The 27,635-nt window shown below is 38.5% G+C and overlaps 1 protein-coding gene across 1 annotated transcript; it reads right to left on the bottom strand.

Moving 5' to 3' along the window:
* Nucleotides 1-55: 55 nt before the first annotated feature.
* Nucleotides 56-26,404, bottom strand: LOC124265646 (sideroflexin-5-like). Its single transcript, XM_046700439.1, has 12 exons — nucleotides 26,339-26,404; nucleotides 24,560-24,628; nucleotides 22,421-22,529; nucleotides 22,280-22,324; nucleotides 21,646-21,671; nucleotides 20,711-20,821; nucleotides 19,144-19,209; nucleotides 18,300-18,390; nucleotides 17,916-18,031; nucleotides 17,462-17,547; nucleotides 16,301-16,418; nucleotides 56-668 (listed from the first exon to the last, which is right to left on the bottom strand). Exons 1-12 carry the CDS (start codon nucleotides 26,390-26,392, stop codon nucleotides 591-593), a joined length of 969 nt encoding a protein of 322 aa, XP_046556395.1. The 5' UTR covers nucleotides 26,393-26,404; the 3' UTR covers nucleotides 56-590.
* Between the last annotated feature and the right edge of the window lie 1,231 nt (nucleotides 26,405-27,635).

Raw genomic sequence — 27,635 nt, 5'->3', positions numbered from 1 at the left:
CAGACCCTTGTTGTAATACAGCACACTCTCCTGACCTGAGTGAGATCCCGGAACTCTGATGCTGGAGTCAGTTGTCCACCTGATAATCACAGACCCTTGTTGTAATACAGCACACTCTCCTGGGTGAGATCCCGGAACTCTGATGCTGGAGTCAGTTGTCCACCTGATAATCACAGACCCTTGTTGTAATACATCACACTTTCCTGAGTGAGATCCCGGAACTCTGATGCTGGAGTCAGTTGTCCACCTGATAATCACAGACCCTTGTTGTAATACAGCACGCTCTCCTGGGTGAGATCCCGGATCTCTGATGCTGGAGTCAGTTGTCCACCTGATAATCACAGACCCTTGTTGTAATACAGCACACTCTCCTGAGTGAGATCCCGGAACTCTGATGCTGGAGTCAGTTGTCCACCTGATAATCACAGACCCTTGTTGTAATACAGCACACTCTCCTGGGTGAGATCCCGGAACTCTGATGCTGGAGTCAGTTGTCCACCTGATAATCACAGACCCTTGTTGTAATACAGCACACTCTCCTGGGTGAGATCCCAGAACTCTGATGCTGGAGTCAGTTGTCCACCTGATAATCACAGACCCTTGTTGTAATACAGCACACTATCCTGGGTGAGATCCCGGAACTCTGGTTCAAGATCCACTACCTCTACCTTTAACAAAAAGGATGAATGTAACTAGGAAATACCAGACACGGTCAGTTTACACATACACCATGGTTATCCAAGGAATCCATCTTAAACAAATCTGAATGAAATCAGTGGTTTCAACAGTATCAGTGAATCTCAAAGTTTATAAACAATATCTACCAGTATTAAAATGATCAAAACAGGATGTTTTATTTTCCCTCAATACATTCTTTGACTTTGACCTTAAAGGCAAAAGGGCTTGCTACAGTATTTTCGAATCAATATTTACTCAAGAATCAAAGAAACGTATCCACGGATGCCTAATATTCAGAAATATTTCCTATACATCTACCTCTGTCGAATATGAAATATAGAAAGGATAATGAATGGCAAATTTAAAAGAAACTGATGACATAAACTATGCTCATTACTATTTATTTGACAGACATCTAGTTTCCCTTTGTCTAACACTTGAAAAATATAACTTTATAAAGTGATCAAGCATAGAAGGTGGGGTGAGGTGAAATTGGGTTTAACGTCGTGCTGGAGAATATTTCGCTCATATGACGACGTGCATGCGTGTGTATGTGTATATGCGGCTGCTTGTACTAGCCCAGACTGAAGCTGGTTTTATAGTGCTAGCCCACTGAGAAACCATGCCGCAGTGAAGCATGAATACCCCACTCAGACACATCATACTGACTCCGAGCCGACCAGTCCTTGTTGTACCCATTAATGCCCAGCGCCAGACAGGGACCAACAAGTACCATATTTTAACGTCTTTTGGTATGACGCGGTCGGGGATCGAACCCGCGACCTTCCGCTCTCCGGGCGGACACTCTAACCACTACACCATGGAGGCGGTTGATCAAGCATAGAAATATGGCTGTATACATTGTGAAAAATGGCAGACAATGCAACTATCAGTAAATCCTTGAATAAATTAAACTTTGACCACATGTCTGTTCCATATTTACTCAGATAATCAAAGCAAATCAGCCTGGGCCATCTTTGAAACTTTAAAGTCGAAATATGCAACTTTTGAAGCAAAATGTTTTATTAAAGTATTCCTGACTTCATACATTATGAAGACAATGGCCAAACATGAATCCTTATTGTGCTGACAAATCTCTTCTATAAAAAGTTGCTGGGAATATACTGCAGAGGAATTATTTTCATCATGCAAAGACATCCCAGATGATACCTGTGTCTGTGGGGCTGCATTAGCGTGTAGAACATTCCATATTCCCCGTCCCAAAACCAGGAATGTGGCGCCGGTTGTGTAACCTTAGTCAGCAGAAAACCAGGCGATATTCTCTATATCTCCCACACACATATACCAGTTTCTTTGTGTCAACAGTAATGACTGATTTAAGATGATTTGTTCCCTAGCCTGCTTGTTACTACATAGTTAGGCCACATAGCTCACACTGTATGGAGACATGTTTGTGCAATGTGACATCCCACCATATTACACAGGTTGAAAGCTAAATAGCTAATTAGTACAGCTTAGTCTCTGGCAGGCTTGCAGTGATGTAAGGATGCTGTGCAGAGACGATGATGTTGCAAGCCGACCATGTGACAACACAAATCTGAACACCCAGGACGAAAGGTAGAGGACAGCCATGCCAGATCCATACAAACTACTTGGCGTTATCATGACCGACAGACTTTACCAATAAGTGCTGTCAATGACACGAAAAATGTCACTTTGGCATAAGTCGGGTGAGAAATATAGGGGTGACCCAGTGCATGTTGATCGACCTTGTCATAAGCAATCAATCGAGCAAGGAAAGAGCACCGCAATTGAGAGTTGTGTTAATTACAAAGCAATTGGTACTAATATTGGCACTGACCATTCTTGAGGGTACTGCCCGGAGTATAACCCTCTTATCTTCCACTATCACCCTTGTATAACCCTTGTATCATCGCTGACCTAGCGGACATATGGTTGCCATCTCCTTCATGGTATAGCCTTTGACCAAAGTTATGTCCACAGCACTTTCAGACATTCCTTCCTGGACGTAAAGTGGAGGTACAGCACTTTAACACATATATTCAAGCTGCAATTTGACAGCCCCCATCACATGGTGCTCTAACTGCGACCACCCTTGCTTGTGTCATTACTGCGTTCACACCTACATCCCGAATCTCGCACTTCTGGGGGTGATGTATGTGCCCAGTTTGGCCACATATCATGTCCAGCTTCACAGATGACCAGGTCAGTGATGACCACTCTGCCAGTAATGACTGGATTATGACTGGGAATTTTCCCGCTAATAACTGACTTTCACGTGACCTGGAGATGTGCTTCGGAATCCACATATGGCTTTCTGTTGGTCAGTAGGCAATGCATAGTTTACATATTTACATTATTAATATTCCTTAGTTATACATTCATTTATTTAATCATTTCAAACACCTAAGTAAATACCTGAACCTAATGTAAATAAACTTTCTAGTGTTTGATTAAATTGTTTGTGAATGCAACATTATATTTCAGTTGACTGACTGACTGACTGACTGAATTTAGACGCCGCTTTTAGCAATATTGTTGGGGACACCAGAAATGGGACACGTTGTACCCATGTGGGCATTCGAACCCGGTCTTGGTGTGACGAGCCAATGCTTTAAACCGCTAGGCTACCCCACGCCCTATATTTCAGTTGAATGTTTTGGTTCAAGAGATGCCTTGGGATGCACAATCAGCATTGACAGAGATAGTTTTTTAAATAGTTAGTATCATGTTTCTTTGTATATTTGTTTACTTAACTAATCCTCAAAGCAGGACAATTAATTCATTTGGTCTTATAACAATAAAGAAAGGGACTTTTTTCTAATTATCTATCAGAAATGTTAGAAGGGGTAGAAGGCATCGGGTTGGTTAACAATTGAATTTGTTTTTTATTTTCGTCATGGAAAGTCTATTTTTAATTCAGAACCACTATGGCAAAACACATAATTCCAGCTGATTAGCTGTGATAGATAAAAAAGTTGGAAAGGTTTATGTATGTGTATTTTTCATATTTCATTTGACTTGACATTGTGCATGGAATGGCAGGTATTGCATAGTCTATTCAAAACAGAAAAGATGTTGAATGAGATACTACACTACTGAAACAAATAAATTCTTTGTCAGATTTTAATAATAAAACAATCAAAACCTGCAAAAAGTTCTTGATAATTTCAACTTACTTGACAGAGCAGTTAACATGCTAAATACTTGGTATAACTGAAGAAACCTCAATGCTGTTTAAATACAAAGGAAACCTATCAGATCAAAACTCATGCTCTTGTAACATTCCATGTGAAAATGTATATTACTGTTTCGTTAAGTGTCCTAAGTACTCATCTTACAGGCTCTGTGAAAGAAATATCAAACAAAGAAACTCTGAAATTTAGAAATAATTCTTTCTCATGAAGTAATTATCATTTTTCAAAAGACAATGTGTTTATTTAGCATCCTAATAGTTAGCCATGCTCTTGCTAAATTCTCACTTCCATGGTTACCAAATTGTTTAATATTAGTTGCACTCATTGTACATATCTGCACACATTTGGAATTGATGCTATAAAGCCCAGCATGTAGATTTAATTGATGTCAATATCTTGACATTCAATTACTGAGTGGATTACCTTTGTCCATTCCCACGGAGTTATTTTAAAAAAATATGTTTAACCTACACATTATCCACTAAAAACAGTATAGATATAATACCAGTTTCTCCATATGACCACAGTTAATCTATCATGTTGATAAAATCAGTGTTCTTCAACTTCTTCAGAAAAGTACTGAAACTATTCTAAGGAGTAAAGTCACAGCTGACAATAATAACTGGAGCCAATCAAATCAGGGACACGGGTGGTCAATTATTAGAAAGATAAGATGATTATCCAGCTAAACATTGTTTTGTCAACCGTTTTGAAGGAAACATAAATACTTTGAGTTTTCCTCCACACAACCAAAAATTGATGATTAACAAATGAAAGGGCATGAAGATTTTACTTTTAATAACTGGAAGTTTGACCCATCAAAGTTTCACTCTGAGATGTCAGCCTGTAATTAATATACTGAGAGAAACAAATAAAAATCAGAGGAAATTCAAAGCGTTCCTTTAATAATAAAGCGATGCTCCTTTAATATTTTCCAGTTTCCATCACCAGCTCTGAACAGCGCAGTGGTGATGAAAATTGGAAAATAATAAAGACTTGAAGTTTCCTGTGATTTTTTATTTGTTTCTCTCAGTATATAATCAGGGAAACAATTAGTTGGTGGTCTGGTTATTTAAGCTAAAAACATTCTCCCAAATTTAAGCTACAGTCTTGTAAAACATTTCAAGATAAAATACCCAATAACCTACCACATTTATACAATATATAAGCTTCTAACTGTATATTGTTACACACCCTTGTGGATCCATATGCAAACAACACACTTAGTGTTTCAAAATACCCATTCAAAGTTGTTCTTTTTAATCATTTCTAGCTCAAAATCATTATACAGGAAGCAAAACAAACATAAAATAATTTTGTCAGGGATAATTAACTTAAAATACTTGAAATAATAAAATAACAAATACAAAACCCAAATAATGTCCAAAGTAAGCATATTTACCGCAGAACACCACATTCTTTATATCCATTTGTTTTGCTTCTGAAATGCTAAGCACAGGTTCACTAATCAAAGTACCAGAAATGTGGTCAAAACAGAAAATTATTCGCCATCTTAACTACATGGATATGTATATGTCAACAGTGCAACTTTGATGATAGAAAAACATTTTCTTAAGACATCCTACTCAGCAGACCTTCAAGAATACAGTAAAAACATGATTTAAAGCCGTCTTTCAGAAATGGTAAAACAAACAAATGCCTAACCATCTAACCAGGATAATTTACTGCCCAGAAATAATCGAAGAACGGCAATGTTGGAGTGCCTGTTAACGTGTCCCCAACATGTCTGAATTATAGCAGGGGAATCGAGGCAGGCTATTCCAGTTATGTCAACCCAGCATTCCACCCCAGGTTTCATCTGGAGGACCATGAAATGAAGCCTAAGGTGAGGAAATCACCATCATCTGGCATTGTTTTGTGTAGGAATTATCCCCCAAGTTCACATGACCAGTTCTTTGTTAAAATCAAAATGACTACTAATAAACTTGTTTTTGACTTAAAGAAAAAGTTTCTTTTCCTTTCCTTTGTTTTCTGAAAACATTTTTCATATATGTGCACCTAGTTTAAGAATATCATACACATAGATAAGAAAATAATAAAAATAATGGTTATACTTAAATTATGGTATTGATAGTATAAATTACTATTTTTTTCAAATGTTTGTATTTCACCTCTGATTCTCAAAATATCACATTCATTTTTCATTCAGTTGGTTATTTTGAATATTAACGTCACCTGACCAGCACTTTGTTAAAATCAAAATATCTAATAATGAATATGGGTTTGAATTGAAGAAAATCTCTTTTCTTTTCAGTTCATCTAAAAACATTTTTCATATATTTGCACCTAGTTAAATATACACTTACATAACATAAATATAATACTTAAATGTCAATTACATTATTGATAGTATAAATTACTAATTTTTTTTAAAATGTATGTCAACTCTGATTCTCAAAATAACACCTAAATTTTTCATTCCGTTGGCTATTTGGAACTTTATGTGTTAATAATATATTTAAATTAAGGTTTTTTTTCTAGAAAAAAATAGAAAAAAACAATAAACATTTGCAGGCATTTTACAAAATACTATCTTTCATTAATCAGATGTCAATCTGGCCTCCATCTCTTCTCAAACAGATTTCTTTCTTGATAGCTGATCTGCCAAGCCCTAGAGCATATATTTCATATACAATCCACTCCATCCCTGAACCCAAGTTCAGTGCTGGTATCTCATCCTCTATTTCACTTCAGAATCCCATTTTCACCCCATTTTCATCCCATTTTCATCTCTGAAATTAATTAAGAGATTTGAGATTCTTATGACTATGGGGTTCCTTGATATTAAATGCACAACTTTATTTTGAGTTACTGCGACTTTGTCTCTTCCATCTTGGTGTACAGGCCCAAGAAAACAAAGAAATACTGATAGAAAAAATAAGTGAAATAAGTGCATACGTAGTGATGATACAACATAGCTTACTCACACAGTCATTTTTTCAACAAAAAACACATGACTACCAAGCCCATACTTCTTTGCAAATTATAAAAATACATACATTTATGTTGCTCTCCTACCATAACCTGTGATCACAAAATATCCCCGCAAGTTGTATCTGGATTTGGAATCATTTGTGTACGTAAAAGGATAAATGTTTCACACACCGTATACCTTGTTTAAGCCATGTATATACAAATATTCTAATTATTAAAAGCAAGACCCACTTCATTTTCACAAATGTCCATTGATGAGGATAATGATCAGATCATCATGATGCTAGAAGAGATTGAAAGGGTGCTTCAGTCACTCGTATCTCAAACCATGTCAAATAATGTTATTACAGCAATTTCAGCCTGGTGACTTAAGAAGCAAACAACGTAAATGATTACTTTTAAAACATACTTTATTAAAAGAATGTTATGTCATGCATTTCAAATTCTCGATTCCCTACCGCAGTACGAGTTGGAGAATACTGCCCCAGCTTAAACAAACACCACCCAGGACCCAGGGTTCAAAAACTCCCACACAAAACAGCAACACCGTAACATCAATTTCAGTAATTCCTGTACATAAATCTGGAAATCCTAAATTGACATTGTCGCTGCACCCCCACAAGTGACACTGAAAGATTCCTGGAGGTGATAACGAAAGTTTTGAGGGGGAAGCGAGTGAGACCCCCCACCATCTTGGTATCATATCACCAACAGTTATGACAATCTTCTCTAAATCAATCATATCTGACAATTTAATGCTGCCTGATAATTCCGCTGTGTAGTTACACACGAGGTCGAGAGGTCCACATATCTGTACCCACATAATTTTGACTATAACCGCCATAACTATGACATTAGTCGCAGTACAATATGAGAGGAAGACGGCTGAGGGGGAGAGATGTCACCGTGGAATGTTCAACTCAATATGCACTCTGGTTGACTTATACCTTGATTGAACACGTATAGTCGACTGGCTTGTGCTAATTACTGCTAAGAACATTATCCTGTAGAACCACAGAAGAATGTTGTTATTTTATGGGATGCTGTGAGGAGTGAGAATTGTCCCCTGAAGTGACTGATTCTTCCCCATTGTTCTAGTCACTGATCCTGTGTCATGCCAGGATTCTGCCAGCATGCCCCCCAGCATCTAGTCTCAGAACTGTGGAACCTGATTAAAGCGGACTTGGCAAATTGGCAGATCCAGTCAGTGATGGTACTGGTCGACTTGCCTTAATGAGGGACTTGCCAATACCAGTCTATGCTGGAACTGTGAATCCTGCTTAAAGAGGACTTGGCAAATGCTGGTTCTTGGTGACCTGCTTCAGAGTGGACTTGGCACATTGGTGCTTCCAGTCAGTTCTGGTAATGCGTAAAGCCCTTTAAAGGGGGAGGGGCGGTGGGGTAGCCTAATGGTTAAAGCGTTGGCTCGTCACGCCGAAGACCCGGGTTCGAATCCCCACATGGGTACAATGTGTGAAGCCCATTTCTGGTGTTCCCCGCCGTGATGTTGCTGGAATATTGCTAAAAGCGGCGTAAAACCAAACTCAGTCAGTCAGGCAGTTTAAAGGGGGACTTTGAAGCTCCAGTCAAGTTTGGTACTGTGTCACCTGTTTTAGTGAAGAACTTGGTAATACCAATCAGTGCTGATATTGTTTGGCCTGCTTTAAAGAATGACTTGGCATGTTAGATGTTCCAGTCAGTTCTGGTAAAGTGTGATATCCTTTAAAGGGGGGAATTTGAAGCTCCAGTCCATTTTGGTACTGTGTAAACTGCTTTAAAGGAGACTTGGCAATCCCAGTAAGTTCTGGTACTGTTCAACCTCCTTTAAAGCTGGACCTGCCACCCAAGTTATTCTACTGCAAGTCGTTTAATACAGCAATGTTTGTCTGTAAGGATCAGCTGATATATGCATTATCTAAATTATAAATACAGAAAAACAGTGTTTCATTTTCAAACCTGAAAACCGAGACTGGAATTTGGTTCCAGATTGTGAAGACAGTCCAATGAGTCTCCAACAAGTCAGTGGACACCTTGGTGATGATGTACTAGCTTAGCAGGGACATAAATGACAAGAATAAATTGTTTGAGATGCTTCTGGTTCCTGTGACAATATGATGGTGTACTAGGTGCCATTGTCCTTCTGTTACAGATGGTTATCTCCAGAACCATCAGAACAAGGCAGTCATTTCCCAGATAGCATTCAGACGTTGGCACAACGTTGTTAATGGTTTTGCCAACATTGCCAACGATGGACCAACGTCCGAATGCTATCTGGGTTGCTGTTAATGTTTATGTGACAACGACTTCATCTTATTTCCATCCTCCATAACATTTCTACTGTGTCTTGTTTTCAAACATTAAAGGTCACATAAACCCTAGGGGGGTACAAATTCATAAATCACTAACTGGCATCGTTATAAATGAAACCCCGTCATTAAAACTACTCATTTCGACCTTTAATTGACTTAAATCGACCTTTTTGACAACAGTGCACAATTCTCACCCGCGAACGAAATTTCAACCAATCAGAGCGGCGCGCCTCTGTGATGTCATATGAGGAATAGCTTTGAGAGCCGATGCAGAATTCATATACATTTTAGGGGGTAAATTATAGTGTTTACAGGCTTGTATAAACCTGAAATCGTGACAATTGTTGTGGAAAATGAAAGCTATATGTTCTCACAATCTACTGTCATTTAATTTTGTCTCCTGCTTTGCCTAGTTTCCGAGTTACAACTTGTTTTCATAGACGATTCTGTCAAAATCGATTGGTGTCGTTAGGCCCTATTTGTATAATGACTGATCCAAATTGATCCCATTTCTGTGTTGTTTTACCTCGATATTTAATCATGTCATGTAAAAATCTGTTTGTATTCTCAAAACAGTGTCGGCCCATAAGTTTTCACATGCAATACAGCAATTAATACTCCCTCGTTGTAACCCGTGTTAGGTGGTATAAACCTACACATGTTATTTGTCATCATTCACTTGATGGTCAGTTAATGAATTTATAACTGGTATAATTAGTGGTAACACACTTAGATTACCCGACAAAGGTTCCCATTTGGCATTTCTTGTGTCTGGAGTAAATATTCAACATTATATACATCGATCAAAGGATTAACCGATAACACGCTGATTGATTAATTACTTTTATCTTACACAGCGGAATTGTCAAAAGGTAATATTTGTACATTACTAATCTATACTGAATACACTCTGTCGTGTCGGTGTCTGCGTAAAAACAACGTCCTTCTTTCAAAGGATTAACCGGCAATACATTGATTGATTGCCCATTATTGGCTAACTAAATTACTGTTTTTAAAGAAAGGCGGACATTATGCAATTAGTTGCCAGGTGTGCTATCTTGGGTGACCAATGAGACTATACACCAATACCTGAAAAGATTTATCACTTTTTCGTATATTAAACTGTTAAAAGACACATCATTTGGAACAGTTTTGTGGATATTGATGGATACATTCCTCGAACAAGGTAATGGCCTGATATTGTTCCTATAACTTTAATCTGTTTTAATTTTAATATTTGCATTTTGTTTTTATTCATTTGTCGTAGCATTCAACAGAATCATTGTTTTCGCCGTGAAGTGTTATGAGACAGACAACATGCACTAGGGTGTGTGTGCGAATTATGATTCACATTGGCAAACTATAAAATGTCTATATATTACAGTTCTGTTATAAATTCACTATAAGTATCAGCAGATCGTCTGCTTTTTATTTAGTTTCAAAATGCATACAAGTGTGATAATAAACTAATTAGGATTATAAGACCAAATATAAAGACGCACATTGACTAGTATCTACATACTGGTGAGTGGACATTAACCATGGGAATGTAGCAAGAAATTTATCGCGCAGTATTGTGACTTCGATGATTCCAATACATATTTAACAACGAGTAGAAAGTAGTCTTGATTTTCTAACTTGATGAAAACAAACTATAATCTCATTAATTCTAACAGATTTTTGTATTTTTAAAAATGGCGGCGCCCTATCGGGAACATCCGCCAGTCTGAGGATAAATAGTATTTAGGTTTGTTTTTACCGAGTTACAAAATCAAAACTACTTTCTACTGGTAGTAAAATATGTATTTTATTGATGGCCAATAGGATTTTGCATGACATAGCGTATATCATAACAATTTCTCTCGTGGCAGCGAGGTGGGTGTCAATATAATACTATTTACAATATTATTGTTACCGACCACAACCTCACTTCGAGGAAGAAATCGTTATGTTACAAGTTGTGTCATAGAAAATCTTTATGGTCATCAATCATATGCATATTTTACTACAACTAGTAAGTAGTTTTGATTCTTTAACTTCCGTGAAAGCGATCTGAACACAAGTAAGATATCGTTTCAGGCTTCCCTAACGCTTCGCCGCACTCACAAACATAACCCATTTAGCTTACGAACTGCGGGGTCCTGTGGAAATCTGTGCATGGGGACACCATCGCCCGACCCTAGGAGCAATTGGCGACAAAGCAGCGATTCGGCGTGTCGTCGTTGATGTCGAGAAATCATCAAAATGATGAGCGTGCTACACATTTTCTATACAACATTAACGAAAATCGTTCCTCATATGACGTCACTGCAGTGCTCTGGCGACAGAGTTACGTAACCTGTCTGTGGTTTCGTTGGCGGGCGAGAGGGAAGCAGGCGACTTTTTGGCCACTTTTAATCGCTCGGTATTAATTAGCCACAAGTTTTTAAAGAATAAATTTGGTGTTCCGCATAAGACTAACCACAAATTTTTTGATATGTAATGGTTAAAAGAGTAACAAAAAACAAAGTTTAGTGGTTCTTTAAGCTTTGGTTTCAATAACATTATTTCATGAAATATATATTCATTCATAAGAAAAGTTTCCATTTATACCAAAACTAATTCCTTTAATTCAGATGTCTGGGGGCAAAGAGCTGAAGGTAACAAGAGCTAAAGGTTTTGTGGGTCGAATTTATTAAGGTCACAGATATTAAATTGTAAGGTTTGCAGATAATTACTCTGGCTTGTTGGCTTTAAGTTCAAATTGACCACTGATTTGTTGATATCATGGTATTTATTTAAGTAGGATTATGGACATCTTAACTCTCTCTCATACTGATTAGTTTACAAAATATACATATAATAAAAAGTATTCTAGTGCGCCAACGATTGTATTTGATCTTTCTGAATGACAGCTGTAGCCATAGTAACTATAGAAAAAATCATGCTGTTTTATATTACTCAGCATATTGTCCATGTTGACATGCCATATCATGCTTGAGAAGATGGCAATGAATTTTTCCAATATTTCACATTCATCTCCGCTCCAGTGGTGTTATTTGTGAGTCTTGTAAGATGTAAAAGGTTTCTAAATGTGAAATCATTCAGAATATAGAAACACTTTCTTTAACTTATGGCAAGTTATTTTTACACTCATGTCTGAATGATAAGTTGTAATGTTATGAGACAGAAAATCTTCTCACCTCAGTACTTAAGAAAACAAAAAAACATTGGTAAATCTAAGTATATCTAATTAACAGAATAACAACATCTGAAAAAAGAACAGTTTCTAATGCACCTCATAAACATTTTACACCATACACCCAAGTGGACAATACTTCCATTACAACATACACCCGCATGGACAATACTTCCATTACAACATACACCCAAGTGGACAATACTTCCATTACAACATACACTCTAGTGGACAATACTTCCATTACAACATACACCCAAGTGGACAATACTTCCATAACAACATACACCCGAGTGGACAATACTACCATTATGCCATACACCCCAGTGGACAATACTACCATTACAATATACACCCCAGTGAACAATACTTCCATTACAACATACACTCTAGTGGACAATACTTCCATTACAACATACCCCAAAGTGGACAATACTTCCATTACAACATACACCCAAGTGGACAACACTTCCATTACAACATACACCCAAGTGGACAATACTTCCATAACAACATACACCGAAAGTGGACAATACTACCATTATGCCATACACCCCAGTGGACAATACTACCATTACAATATACACCCCAGTGAACAATACTTCCATTACAACATACACTCTAGTGGACAATACTTCCATTACAACATACCCCAAAGTGGACAATACTTCCATTACAACATACACCCTAGAGGACAATACTTCCATTATAACATACAGCCAAGAGGACAATACTTCCATAACAACATACACCCCAGTGGACAATACTTCCATTACAACATACACCCCAGTGGGCAATACTTCCATAACAACATACCCTAGTGGACAATACTTCCATTACAACATACACCCCAGTGGACAAAACTTCCATTACAACATACACCCCAGTGGACAATACTTCCATTACAACATACGCTCTAGTGAACAATACTTCAATTACAACATACCCTAGTGGACAATATTTCCACAACAACATACACCCCAGTGGACAATACTTCCATTACAATATACACCCGAGTGGACAATACTTCCATAACAACATACACCCAAGTGGACAATACTTCCATAACAACATACACCCAAGTGGGCAATACTTCCATTACAACATACCCTAGTGGACAATACTTCCATTACAACATACACCCGAGTGGACAATACTTCCATTACAACATACACCCAAGTGGACAATACTACCATTATGTCATACACCCTCATGGACAATACTTCCATTACAACACACACCCTAGTGGACAATACTTCCATTACAACATACACCCGCATGGACAATACTTCCATTACAACATACACCCAAGTGGACAATACTTCCATTACAACATACACTCTAGTGGACAATACTTCCATTACAACATACACCCAAGTGGACAATACTTCCATAACAACATACACCCGAGTGGACAATACTACCATTATGCCATACACCCCAGTGGACAATACTACCATTGCAATATACACCCCAGTGAACAATACTTCCATTACAACATACACTCTAGTGGACAATACTTCCATTACAACATACCCCAAAGTGGACAATACTTCCATTACAACATACACCCAAGTGGACAACACTTCCATTACAACATACACCCAAGTGGACAATACTTCCATAACAACATACACCCGAGTGGACAATACTACCATTATGCCATACACCCCAGTGGACAATACTACCATTACAATATACACCCCAGTGAACAATACTTCCATTACAACATACACTCTAGTGGACAATACTTCCATTACAACATACCCCAAAGTGGACAATACTTCCATTACAACATACACCCTAGAGGACAATACTTCCATTATAACATACAGCCAAGAGGACAATACTTCCATAACAACATACACCCCAGTGGACAATACTTCCATTACAACATACACCCCAGTGGGCAATACTTCCATAACAACATACCCTAGTGGACAATACTTCCATTACAACATACACCCCAGTGGACAATACTTCCATTATGCCATACACCCCAGTGGACAATACTACCATTACAATATACACCAATAGTGAACAATACTTCCATTACAACATACAACATACACTCTAGTGGACAATACTTCCATTACAACATACACCCCAGTGGACAATACTTCCATTACAACATACACCCTAGTGGACAATACTTCCATTACAACATACACCCAAGTGGACAATACTTCCATTACAACATACACCCCAGTGGACAATACTTCCATTACAACACACCCTAGTGGACAATACTTCCATTACAACATACACCCCAGTGGACAATACTTCCATTACAACATACACCCCAGTGGACAATACTTCCATTACAACATACACCCTAGTGGACAATACTTCCATTTACAACATACACCCAAGTGGACAATACTTCCATTACAACATACACCCAAGTGGACAATGCTTCCATTACAACATACACCCCAGTGGACAATACTTCCATTACAACATACAAGTGGACAATACTTCCATTACAACATACACCCAAGTGGACAATACTTCCTTCCATTACACCCCAAAGTGGACAACACTACATACACCCAAGTGGACAATGCTTCCATTACAACATGTGGACAATACTTCCATTACAACATACACCCCAGTGGACAATACTTCCATTACAACATACACCCAAGTGGACAATACTTCCATTACAACATACACCCCAGTGTGGACAATACTTCCATTACCATTAAAGTGGACAATACTTCCATTACAACATACCCCCAGTGGACAATACTTCCATTACAACATACACCCCAGTGGACAATACTTCCATTACAACATACACCCAAGTGGACAATACTTCCATTATGCCATACACCCCAGTGGACAATACTTCCATTACAACATACACCCTAGTGGACAATACTTCCATTACAACATACACCCCAGTGGACAATACTTCCATTACAACATACACCCCAGTGGACAATACTTCCATTACAACATACACCCCAGTGGACAATACTTCCATTATGCCATACACCCAAGTGGACAATATTTCCATTACAATGCAGCAATACAACCTTTACATCCACTAGTGGATAACACCCTTGTGGACAATATTTACATTATAATGCAGCAACTTTCATCCACAAAGCAAGTTATTGCAAAGTTGAGCATGCTGCACTCTCTCATCTATAGTTTTTTACAACATTTCTTTTTCAATGGATGTTGTTAATAGGTTTGTTTTTTAAATCAGATCCAATTTCTCCATCGTCAGCTTCAAAGTTTTTATATTAAAAAAAAGAAGTGTTCCTTTGTTCTTACCTTCCACAGGGGGGAGAAAATGTCCGTTAAACAACATGTCACATGTCTTGTTGTCAAGTATGAATGTCCCGATGTGTTTCTTGTTTTATGTGACGAGTCTATGTTTCAGTCTTGTGACAGGTCCAGAGCAAAGACATCAACGTTGTGATGAAAAATCATATTTTCTTTGGTGATGAAATATTCTAATTTATTCCCTTTCAAAGTTATATAGACAACAGAGAAAGAGAAAAAAAACATATTGTTTACATTTTTTGTCTATGTGTCGCTCAAACACAGCTGGATATATAAAAAATGTAGTGATGAATTGCACCAACTAACCATCTGCTTTCTTGGTGAACATTCTTCACTCGGTGGTGAGGCTCATTTTCTTTAATGCCTTCATGCACTGTCTTGTGTGCCGAGTGAGTGAGTGAGTGAGTGACTGACTGAGGTAGTGAGTGAATGAGTGAGTGAGTGAGTGAGTTTAGTTTTACGCCGCACTCAGCAAATATTCCAGCTATATGGCGGCGGTCTGTAAATAATCGAGTCTGGACTAGACAATCCAGTGATCAACAGCATGAGCATCGACCTGCTCAATTGGAAACCAATGACATGTGGTCAGCAAGCCTGACCACCCGATCCCGTTAGTCGCCTCCTACAACAAGCATGGGTTACTAAAGTAGAAGTAGATGTAGTAGTGTTGGGCAACTACACACCGCTCCACCTGAACATGTTACCTGTGAGAGTTGTGGAAACAGTGCTATGGCCATAGGAAGAGCAAGTCCAAACACAGTGGTACACACAACAGCATTCACTGGCAGGTGGATTCGTGGATAAGTCTGGAGAAACTTGGTTCTACAAGTGGAGCAAACCAGACAGTCAACATCAGGTTAAAGCCATCAATTTCACCCTCTTTGAATGGCAAAGTTTAGACTGATAGAAATAATGAATGTTACTAGACATTTCTTATAACTGATTGGCAGGTATTTTTTTTCTTAAATGTTTCTAAGTATGGCTTACATGAGAACAAGTGGCTGATTTTTCAAAACTCAAGACAAATTTTGTTTATAAAATATACATCCTTCACTAACTGATTATTGTACTGTCCTTTCACTAATGGGTCAAGGCTTTTCATCTTTAGGGGCCGTTCATAAATTATGGCTAGGGGGGGGGTGATGATGATTTTTATGGAGAAGCTTGTACAATGTGAATGACACCCCCCCCTAAAATTTATGTACAAAATAAGTGACACCCTCTGCATGTCATGTAGAAAATGAATGACCCCCCCCCTCCCCATAATTTCTAAGCATAATTTTAAGCATATTTTTATGTACAAAATTGATGACCCCCACTAGTACGTGTGTACAAAATTGATGACACCCCCTACCTCACCAGAACAAAATGGGTGACCCCCCCTTAAATCATCATCACCCCCTTAGCCATTAATTATGAACGGTCCCTTAGTATAAGAAAACAGTATCCTAAAAAAACCCATTAAATCCACATGGTAGCTTTAACTCTTGAACAAAATATCAGATCACTATCAAAATGATTTCTCAACATTGTGCGAATTTCCTGAATGACACCAGTCATGCTGGCTTAGGCTCCTACATACATGCCTTTCCCTTTGTTTAATTTGTTTCAAATATTTGATAGGAAATTAAGAAACTACATTTTAATATTAATGCTCAAACAAACCAACAGAACTCTTAGGTTTATTGTGCCCATATCTCAGGGAATTCTTACAAAACCAAAAAAATACTATCATCCATGGGCGTTCTCTTACGTTTTCTGCTCAGCAAATGTTTTCAGGAAATGGTGCTCTCTAATCACAGTAATCACACCCTGTCATGTGAATTCTGAATTTTATATGAAACCGCTCATGTCAGGTGACTCACTTTTCCAAGACAGACATGATGATTGGAGGAATGATGAAAACTGGAGCTGGCAGGCATATCCGGGTCAAGGCCGTCTCCTTCAGAGCCTGAGGTCAGAGGTCAAGGTTTAGAGGTCAGAGGTCAGAATTCTAAAGGTGCTACTACAGGAGTACTAAAAACCATAGTTCCTCACAATGTCTTATTCCTAAAAGATTTGGGTCAACATGATATTTTGAAAACTGGCAACAAACCAAATCAAGTTGTTCTGTACATTTAGTCATGAGAAAATCAAACACAAGAAAGTCATTTTTATCACAGTCGTCTTTCATTATGTTAATAAATATTTACAGCTGAGAGTCATCTTCTTGTCTTTCAAATTAGAATTGATCATGTGTTTTGAAATGGCTCACTATATAATCCCTGTACATTGTTGGGTGACAGTTTTTCATTCAAAAGAATGTAGGTCTTGACCTACTTTTCTGGCGGCAATCTTGGATGTTCCGACCATCTTCTCATTCTGGTCAAACACCTCAATACCTTCTGACAACTCAAAGTTCCTCATGAGGAGAACATTGCAGGTGCTTGCTGTGGCTGAATAACAGGGAAAGGAGCATGTTACAACAGAATAGAGGAACACAATGCTCTGTGATCAGTTGTATCTCTGACAAGGAACCGTATATCACTGTAACAACTGATGTATTTGGGAGTCCACTTTCTTAGTAAAGTACACATTGTAGTGCTTTTTGTTGGGGGAGTCCCAGCTAGGATTCAAACCATACCGCCAGTACACAAAATCAGTGACCAAGGCCAAAGCTCGGAAGGTAACAAGAACTTCTGTATCAGCAGATGACACACATACCTACAGCTGGGAATGGAATGAATTTCTTAATCAGAAGTTTGGTGGCTGGTCTGAACTTGTGAGCATTCTTTATCAGTAGATTGAGACCCACCTGAGGAGAGAGTGAATGGTTCAGATATTATGAAGACACAATGCCATTTGAAAACTGGTCAACATAACACGTGTTATATTTGGGATTACACTTTCTAAGTAAAGTACAGATTCTAGTACTTTTGTTGGGTTGAGTCCCAAGGTTAGGTGAGCGGGTTAGGTGGCTGACTTGTGTGCTGGCGATTAGGTGCCTGACTCTGAGGGTATGGGTTCAAATCTTGGATGGTACTCAACCCAATAAATGTAATAGAATCTGTACTTCACTGAGAAAGGTTCAGATACTGTTGAACAAAATCTGAGGATAGATACATGGAAGTATATGTCGCTTAGTTCTATATCTAGCTTGACATGCCAAGACTTTAATATATGGCCAGATTTTAGAAATCATTCCAAATCCACTCTCCATTTCAAACCACAATAACACTACATGTCTTGTCAACAGCTGAATGTTAAATGCTCCAGGTTTATGGATATTAGATTGAAACAAGTAAAGGATAAATACACAATCACTTGATACTTCCTGTATCTTGCTATTGTAAACTTTGAAGAAATCCCTTACAGGTAAATATATATATATACAATAAATATTAATCTAAAGTTGTTCTTTTTCTTTGTATGTGATTTTCCATAATAACAGCCAAGAAATAGCAACAGAATTGCTGACTTTGGCATTTAACGTCATAAAAGAAATGTGCCATTGTCAGGTCTAAAAGCCTGCAAGTGGGGGAAGGGAGACAACTGCAACTGAACTCACAGCAATGGACAAGGCACTCGTGACAGCGCCACAATAGCCAATCAGGAACCTGGATGTAGGGGTTTCCTGTAAAGTAAGGATTCTTTAACATATGCAAGAAATCCCTACATTAAAGAAAATCATATACTCCAAAATATATATTGTGTTCAGTATACATATAATAGGACAATTGTCATCCATAAATTCTCTCCCTTTTGTGAATCTCTTCTCAGAGCCATTCAAAGACTTAAAACTGTTTATTGAAACATTTCTTAGAATCATATGAAATTATGACAATCCTCATATTCGAAATATTTAATCATCCAAAGGTGTATTATTTTATTTTCTGTCCTACAGTTTTCTGATCAAGTTGCAAACTGCCAAACACATCTGCAAAATAGTGACAAAGAACTGTCTGTCTGGTGGCTGTTTAACACAGCCCGTAGCAATTTTCGAGTTATATAATGGTAGTCTGTAAGTGAGATGAGGTGAAATTGGGTTTTACGTCGTGCTTGAGAATATTTCGCTCATATGACGACGTGCATGCGTGTGTATGTGTATGTGCGGCTGCTTGTACTAGCCCAGACTGAAGCTGGTTTTATAGTGCTAGCCCACTGAGATACCATGCGGCAGTGAAGCATGAATACCCCACTCAGACACATTATACTGACTCCGAGCCAACCAGTCCTTGTTGTACCCATTAATGCCGAGCGCCAGGCAGGGACCAACAAGTACCATATTTTAACGTCTTTTAGTATGACACAGTCGGGGATCGAACCCGCGACCTTCCGCTCTCTGGGTGGACGCTCTAACCACTACACCACGGAGGCGGTCTGTCTGTAAGTAATCAGGTATGAGCCAGAAAATCCAATGATTTACATCTCAAACATTGCAATACACAATCGAGATATGACATGCCTCAAAAAACTCATCCCATCCTGATCTCATCAGTCGCCTCTTACGACAAGCTTAGGTTGCTGAAGACACAATTCTAACTCCTATCATCATGGGTTCACAGAACTATAGCTCACCTCCTTCCATGGACAACAAAAAACTGCCTCCTCAAACACTTTCTTCATAATTAAGGAGGACTAAAAACTTCAAATTAAACATCAAATAAATTAAAAATAAAATATGATGTCATTCATAGTGAAGTTAAAACTCAATTGGGGTGACAATTATTGAGAAAAATTGAAATTAGCATTTTAAAGGAATTTAATAGTTAGTTCCAAAGGTCACAACAAACTTAACAAATATTTTTTCTTGAATCAAATGATTTCAGGTGAATTAGCTCAGTCAGGTGAGCTAGCAATGGCAAGAGAAGAACCTACAAGCAAATACAAGGATGGGGATTGTTAAGGATCAGCGTATCGATGAGCTCAAATTAGTTTGTCTATTATAAGTCATTTAGCACTAACCAGTTGTACTTAAGATCAACATCACCAAGTCTGATTTCAAAACAGTCATAGTTTCAAGCCTTGGGAATAAAATCCACAGTCTTCTTCCTTTAGCCAAATTTCATTTCCAGATTTTTTTCTTTGTAACACACCTTCATCTGATATTATCTGTTTTCATACAAGTGTTTTACCTTCGTAGCATTTCTGTTACAGAAGTTGATACCCGCATTGTGACTCTGGTTCAACCACTGCCAGAAGATTGTGTGGAACATTGAGGGGTTGGGCAGCAGAAGGCCGGTTACCTGCTCAGCAAACAACAACAGTTGCAAGAAAACAGTATCAATAAACCACAGTAAATGTGTGTATGACAAATGAACAGACAATACAACAAATATGTGGAAACAAAAATTCACACAACTTTAAAGCACTCATTGAATGAAGCAGTCATAAAATATCTTGAAAAGGCCAGCAATACTGCAACTGTCTTATCCCAGCGTGTGAAGTATCAAGACTGGGAGCGTGTGAAGTATCAAGACTGGGAGCGTGTGAAGTATCAAGACTGGGAGCGTGTGATATATCAAGAATGGGAGCGTGTGAAGTATCAAGACTGGGAGCGTGTGAAGTATCAAGACTGGGAGCGTGTGAAGTATCAAGACTGGGAGCGTGTGAAGTATCAAGATTGGGAGCGTGTGAAGTATGAAGACTGGCCACATCATAAAACATCATCCAAAGTTAAGAGCATGAGAGTGAGTGAGTGAATAAGGTTTAACAATGCTTTTAGCAATATCACAGCAGGGGACACCAGATACGGGCTTCACACATTGTACCCATGAGGGGGATTGAACCCTGGTCTTTGGCGTGATGAATGAACGTTTTAACCAATAGGCTACCCCTCAGCCCCAGAGCAAGAGTGGGAGGGTAGGCTGGCTGTATGTAGGGGGTAGGAGGGAGCAAGATAGTTAAACTTTATACATCAAATATACAATATGTAAGGCCTAGTTCGACACAAATTTTTAATATTTCCCATGATGTGAAAATCTTGTTAAAACAGTCAGTCAAATTAGCCATATTCATAAGATGTATTCATTTAAACAATTTAAGTTCAGAAAAATATGTTTAGACTTACAATAGGAGCTCCAAAAGGGACATTCCCTGAAACAGAACATATTACATGTACCTCATTGTTCCAGGTTCAGGGGAGGAGGCACTGACCTCTGAATATTGAGTGAGAGAGTTAATATTAATGCTTTATATCATGACTATTAATGTTATACATATACAAAAACACCTGAACATTGATTGTAACAACAGAATAACAAAAAAGAATAAGTTGATTCCTTTCCCAGAGACCCGTGAAGATCCGGGGTAGAATAGGTCTTCAGTAACTCATGCTTGCCACAAAAGGCGACTATGCTTGTCGTAAGAGGCGACTAACAGGATCGGGTGGTCAGGCTCGCTGACTTGGTTGACACATGTCATCGGTTCCCAATTGCACAGATCAATGCTCATGTTGTTGATCACTGGATTGTCTGGTCCAGGCTCAATTATTTACAGACCGCTGCCATATAGCTGGAATATTGTTGAGTGCGGCGTAAATCTAAACTCACTCACTCACTCCTTTCCCAGCATTCATAAAGATCAAATAACAGTGGTCCATGGACATACAGTGATCTGGGAACAGTGGGTAGTAAACTGACATGCTTCTTGGATCAGTGAATTATCAACAACATTGTATGGTCTCAGTTGGATCACGGTCTTACCTGACATACGAAATGGCATGAAGATTTTCTCACCCGGTGTCTGGAGTGGATCATGGACTGAAAAATCACAAAAACAAATTGGTAATTTTTAGTCTTTCTGATGAATATCAAATTTTTAATACAAATAAAACGAAGACTAATTTACCTGTTTAATTTTCTGTGCTTCCCAGAGCTGCTTGTCTGTAGTGGATGATTTGAGGTTGCCATTACTGTAATCCTCCAACAGAGTCACTGAAGCCTGGAGCTTAGCCTGGAACACAGGAAGAGTGGGTGAGTTTGGTTTTATGCCGCCTTTAGCAATATTCCAGCAATATCACAGCGGGGGACACCAGAAATGGGCTTCACACATTGTACCCATGTGGAGAATCGAACCCGGGTCTTTGGCGTGCGAACACCTTAACCACTTGGATACCCCACCGCCCCAAACACAGGAAGAAGGAAGGGAAGGTAATCTGTGTAGATCTGAATGGGATCAAAGGTATTTTTGTCCAGCCCTCTCACATTTTCCTTGCAAGGACAGGGTGTTTGATTAGGCCTGTGGTTCAAGGATTCGCTCATCATGTCTGGGTGTCTGGGTTTGATTCCCCATATGATTGCAGCCCATTTTCTGCTGTCCATTGTCATGATATTGCAGGAACATTGCTAAAAGCAGCATAAAGCCACACTTACCCTCTCCTTACAATCAGGGGAGCAACAGACCAGCTGTATCCTGGTATAAATAATCCATTCTGATCCAGGCTAGATAGTAGGGGTGGTCAGATTAATTGAAATAATCGAAGATTGGTCGCAGTGACTAAACGACCAAGCAATCGATCATGTTTTCTCATAATCGAACACAAACAATTCTAGAACACTGGTTTTCATTAACAGTATTTTTCACGAGGTTGGTTTTGTCTGTTACATTTCATAAGCACTACAAGCTCGTTCCAAGTCATGATTGTATTTATCTTAAAGACTCTAAGAAATGTATGTTCCTCCATACCAGTCATCCTTTAAAGATGTGAAATTTTGCCAAAAACAACCCAAAGAACTACATGTTTTTTTCCCTATGTTTTTGTGCATTAACACATTTCATAAATGACGCTAACCAATTATTTTCGATGATTGATCGGTTGTAATGAACCAATCATCAATTATGAGATTTTAACCAATTTCCAACACTACTAGATAGTGGTTGACAGCATGAGCAACAATCAATGGAAGTGAGCATGATGACAGTCAGCCTGTTCACCATCACTATCCTGTCATTATTAGTCAGTACTCAGAAGCAGGGGGTACTTGGGATCTATTTTCTGCTGGAATACCAATAGAAGAGACAATATTTTAGGGTTATGAGGATTTAATCTGCTCCTGAGTCTCCCAGATGGTGGCAAGCACTGATTTGGACACACCTCCTGTGAATGCCAGCTAGTCAATCTCACTGTCCCTGAACCACATATTTTCCCTACTGCATTGCCCTCCATGCTAAAGCCCTAAATGAAGTAAGTCTAGATTTCTCCAGGTTCTCCCATCTCACTGGGGCTTCTTTTCCGTTTAAATGGGATTATTAGTTACTATCAGAATTACAGTCGAGCACCGTTGTGTCGAACTCTGATAACTCGATATCTTGGTTGTCTCAATATAATATCTCTGTCCCCGCAAATTCCTTCATAATTTATCACTATTCAAGTTCTTTTAACTCGATACAGATGTCTTGATATTTCGGATACCTCAATAAAATTTCATGGTCCCAACAAGCAAACTTACCCTTTTAACTCAGTATTTGCAAAGAATCTCGATATTCACCTACCTTTCATGGGCAAGTATCCCTCTGAACTGAGGTTGTTTCCACATGAATCAAAGGGATGCGATAGTGTAAACTAATTTGGGCTAATTAAGTTGAAGGTGTCACTTGTTTGTTATCTAATTAGGATTAATTAAGAAGGATTTAATTAGGAAATACTCATTGTTACGACTAAACACTACTGATAACGGATTATAGTTTTGAATCAAAACATACTGAGAAGCGTTTTGTTTTCTTTCATAGTGATATGTGATGATATGCCCTGGTCGGATGTCTCGAAGTTCGGATAACTCGATATTTTTTCTAGGTCCCATGAATATCGAGACAACGGTGCTCGACTGTATATATTATAGGGTGCTGGGGATTTGATCTGCTTCTGAGTCTCACAGGTGGTGACAAGCACTGTTTTGGACACACCTCCTGTGAATGTTAACCACCCATGCAATATGTGCGAGGAGGATAGACCCAAGACTGGCTACTGCTTCTTGTGTACCTACCTCTGTGGTGAACAGCGTCCGGGGATCTATCACATCCATGAAGTGCCGCAGTCGACCCAGGTAGGTGCCCTGCAATCATTACCAACATTTGAAAAGTTTCTTTAAGAGCAATTTAGAAGCTGGAGTGATGAAGTGGAACAAATTTATGGATTACCGTAACAACTTCTTTACTGCAATAGATGCAACGTTTCAGTACAGATGCTAGCACCATTATCCCTTGCTTGATAACAGTGTTAGCATCTACACCGAAACGTCGCATCTATTGCAGTAAAGAAGTTGTCAATACAATACATAAATTTGTTCCTTTTCTTTATCAGAATTTCCTCGGATTAAGAATAAAATACCAAAGTGAAACGAAATTTGAACCCAAACCTTTCGGTCTGGCTTAGTAAGGTAGAAGAGTAGACATAAATACATACTTAAAAGGAAATACATACATATTTCGTGACTCACTAGCAAAGACTTTTTCTTCATATTCATGGTATAATCACAACTCAGGACAAGACATATGTATACACATATATATGATAAATCCTGTGATTGTGTGATGTCACAACAATATCATAGAGAAACAGAGGTCAGCAGCCTGAAAGGAGACTGACCACTCACTCACGCTCTCGCTTTTCGTCAACCCATCCATCTGACTCTCTCATTCACAATATCTAGCAACATTCATCTTTAGTCACAATAGCTCCTGTTTCTACTAGGATACAACTGTATAGTACTGTCAGTTACAACATTTACATTTTTATAACAAAACATTACAAAATTAGGTAGGCTTTCAGAAGATCAAATCAAATCATTAGTACTTACACTACCACTCAATTTGTATTAGATTACAAAACATAGGTATAAATACCAAAATCTAGGACACAGTAATAGGTTTTTTTCAAAACAAAGTGATCAGATGTATTGTATTTACATAATTCTCTGGCCACAAAACCTGGTAATAAAACACTAATCTGCAATGACAGAAATATTTCCACGTATATGAGTATTTCATCATGGTCAAGTGAAACTGTAAGAAAAACATTTTCTAAGCCCCACCATGTGACTGACACACAGCAAAGCCTTGGCGCTATCAATATGAACAGTGGCTCTACCGCCTGAACTAATGTAGCTGACATGATTGGCTTGTTAACATTCCTCAGTACTGGATCAATGAGAAATAGGGCTGGGTTGTCTACCCTTGTTTGATCAATTGGATTCACATGTCACTTGAAGCATGATGTTGTCACAAACAATTTGAGCAAATATACCATTTGATCTCATAATTTTTTGGGATCAGCTGATTCGATTTATCATTGATGGTCCATTTGTTATCCCATGTTATTTTTTTATTTGGCTATTTATTAACTTCTTTGAGTTACTATTAAACATACGTCATTTCATTAATTTAATATTCAATCATTTTATTTTCATATGCCTATCTTTATTTGTTTGCCTATATCACTTTTCTCACTTTCAGTAGGCAACTGGACACCATTGGTCATAACTGGACACCATTGGTCATAACTGGACACCATTGGTCATAACGTGCTGGACCCCTCGTCATTTCGGACTTATACCTTATATAATCTATTTCTATCTGTAATCTAACTATGTGGAAACAGTTTAAGGTATTTTAATGTAGCATAACAACTGAGATACCACAACTATTATTTATAAACTGACCACGGGTATCAAAGTAACTTTAGTCTCTTAAAGAGGCGATGCATATTTTCAGTATATGTAAATGGAGTATAAGTTACAAAACACTAAACAATGGCCTATACTCACTTGGTCATATCTCGGGCGGTTGAGTTTGAAAGGAGGGTACCCCTCACTCGCCATCGCTCCGTCTGTGGTTCTGTCACCTAGCTCACTGTGGCACAGTTTGTAAACCTGCCTGTCACGCGGGTTGTTAACAGGTGCGCGGTGACAGAGTTGTCTCCCTTAGACCGTTGGGGCGTGATGTTGAGGAACGGAATTTCTTGTTACATAATCCTTTATTCCAGCGCTTAAAAGAACTATTGAATTCATATTTCACTGATTACAGCGTCATGCTTCTACCACCCACAGTATCCATGTACAATAGATAACACAAATAGCGACATATTTTTAAAATATTAGTTTCGTCTTAAGGAGGGAGGAAATAGCCAAGTTATTCAACCAGTTACCATGAAATAAATGTAAGATCTCAGGTTCGACATAATGTAGGCAAGTGAATCAGCGCCATTGAAATGTGAATGTTATTACATGTATATGTAACATTTATCGAAATGAGTCATCACGTTAAAGAATTTAACCAGTGAAGGTCCGGGTTAGAATATTGATCTTCAGTAAACCATGCTTGTCGTAAGAGGCGACTAACGGGATCGGGTGGTCAGGCTCGCTGACTTGGTTGACACATGTCATCGGTTCCCAATTGCGCAGATCGATGTTCATGCTGTTGATCACTGGATTGTCTGGCACAGACATCCTATATAGCTGGAATATTGTTGAGTGTGGCGTAAAACTAAACTCACTCAATTCTATTAACACCATACCTGCGTTGTCGAGTTTCACCAAGGTGTCAATTCTGAGAATGCATCACTTCGACACGTCCTCCCACAATAGGCTGCCACGCAGTGATAGAACTGAAAAGTTGTTCAAAGCAGCGTTCAACCCTACACAGTCAATCCGATATTTTATCATCAGGGGATGGTTGGGTAGTCTAGTGGTTAAAGCCTTCGCTCCTCACGCCGAATACCCGGGTTCGATTCCCCACATGGGTACAATGTGTGAAGCCCATTTCTGGTGTCCCCGCCGTGATATTGCTGGATATTGTTAAAAGCGGCGTAAAACCATACTCACTTACAGACAGACGAGACATATGTTGGGTACCGGAACGCCAAATGGTGACCCACGTACGAACATACTTGTGTCAACTGGTGCGAATAGGTTATGTCAAAAGGTTATAAGAGGCTATAAGAAATGACCCAGGAAATTGAAGGTATACAAGCATTTTAATGCTCAGTAATGTCCTGTTAGTCCCGTTGGTCTGGTAATCCTTTATCCGGACAAACATTGGTTTAACCTGGGAGATTTCATTGAG

The sequence above is a fragment of the Haliotis rubra genome, unplaced genomic scaffold, assembly GCF_003918875.1.
Source record: "Haliotis rubra isolate DU_JTF1 unplaced genomic scaffold, ASM391887v1 Scf99, whole genome shotgun sequence".
Lineage (NCBI taxonomy): Eukaryota > Metazoa > Mollusca > Gastropoda > Lepetellida > Haliotidae > Haliotis > Haliotis rubra.
This window is presented reverse-complemented; position numbering and strand designations above follow the sequence as displayed.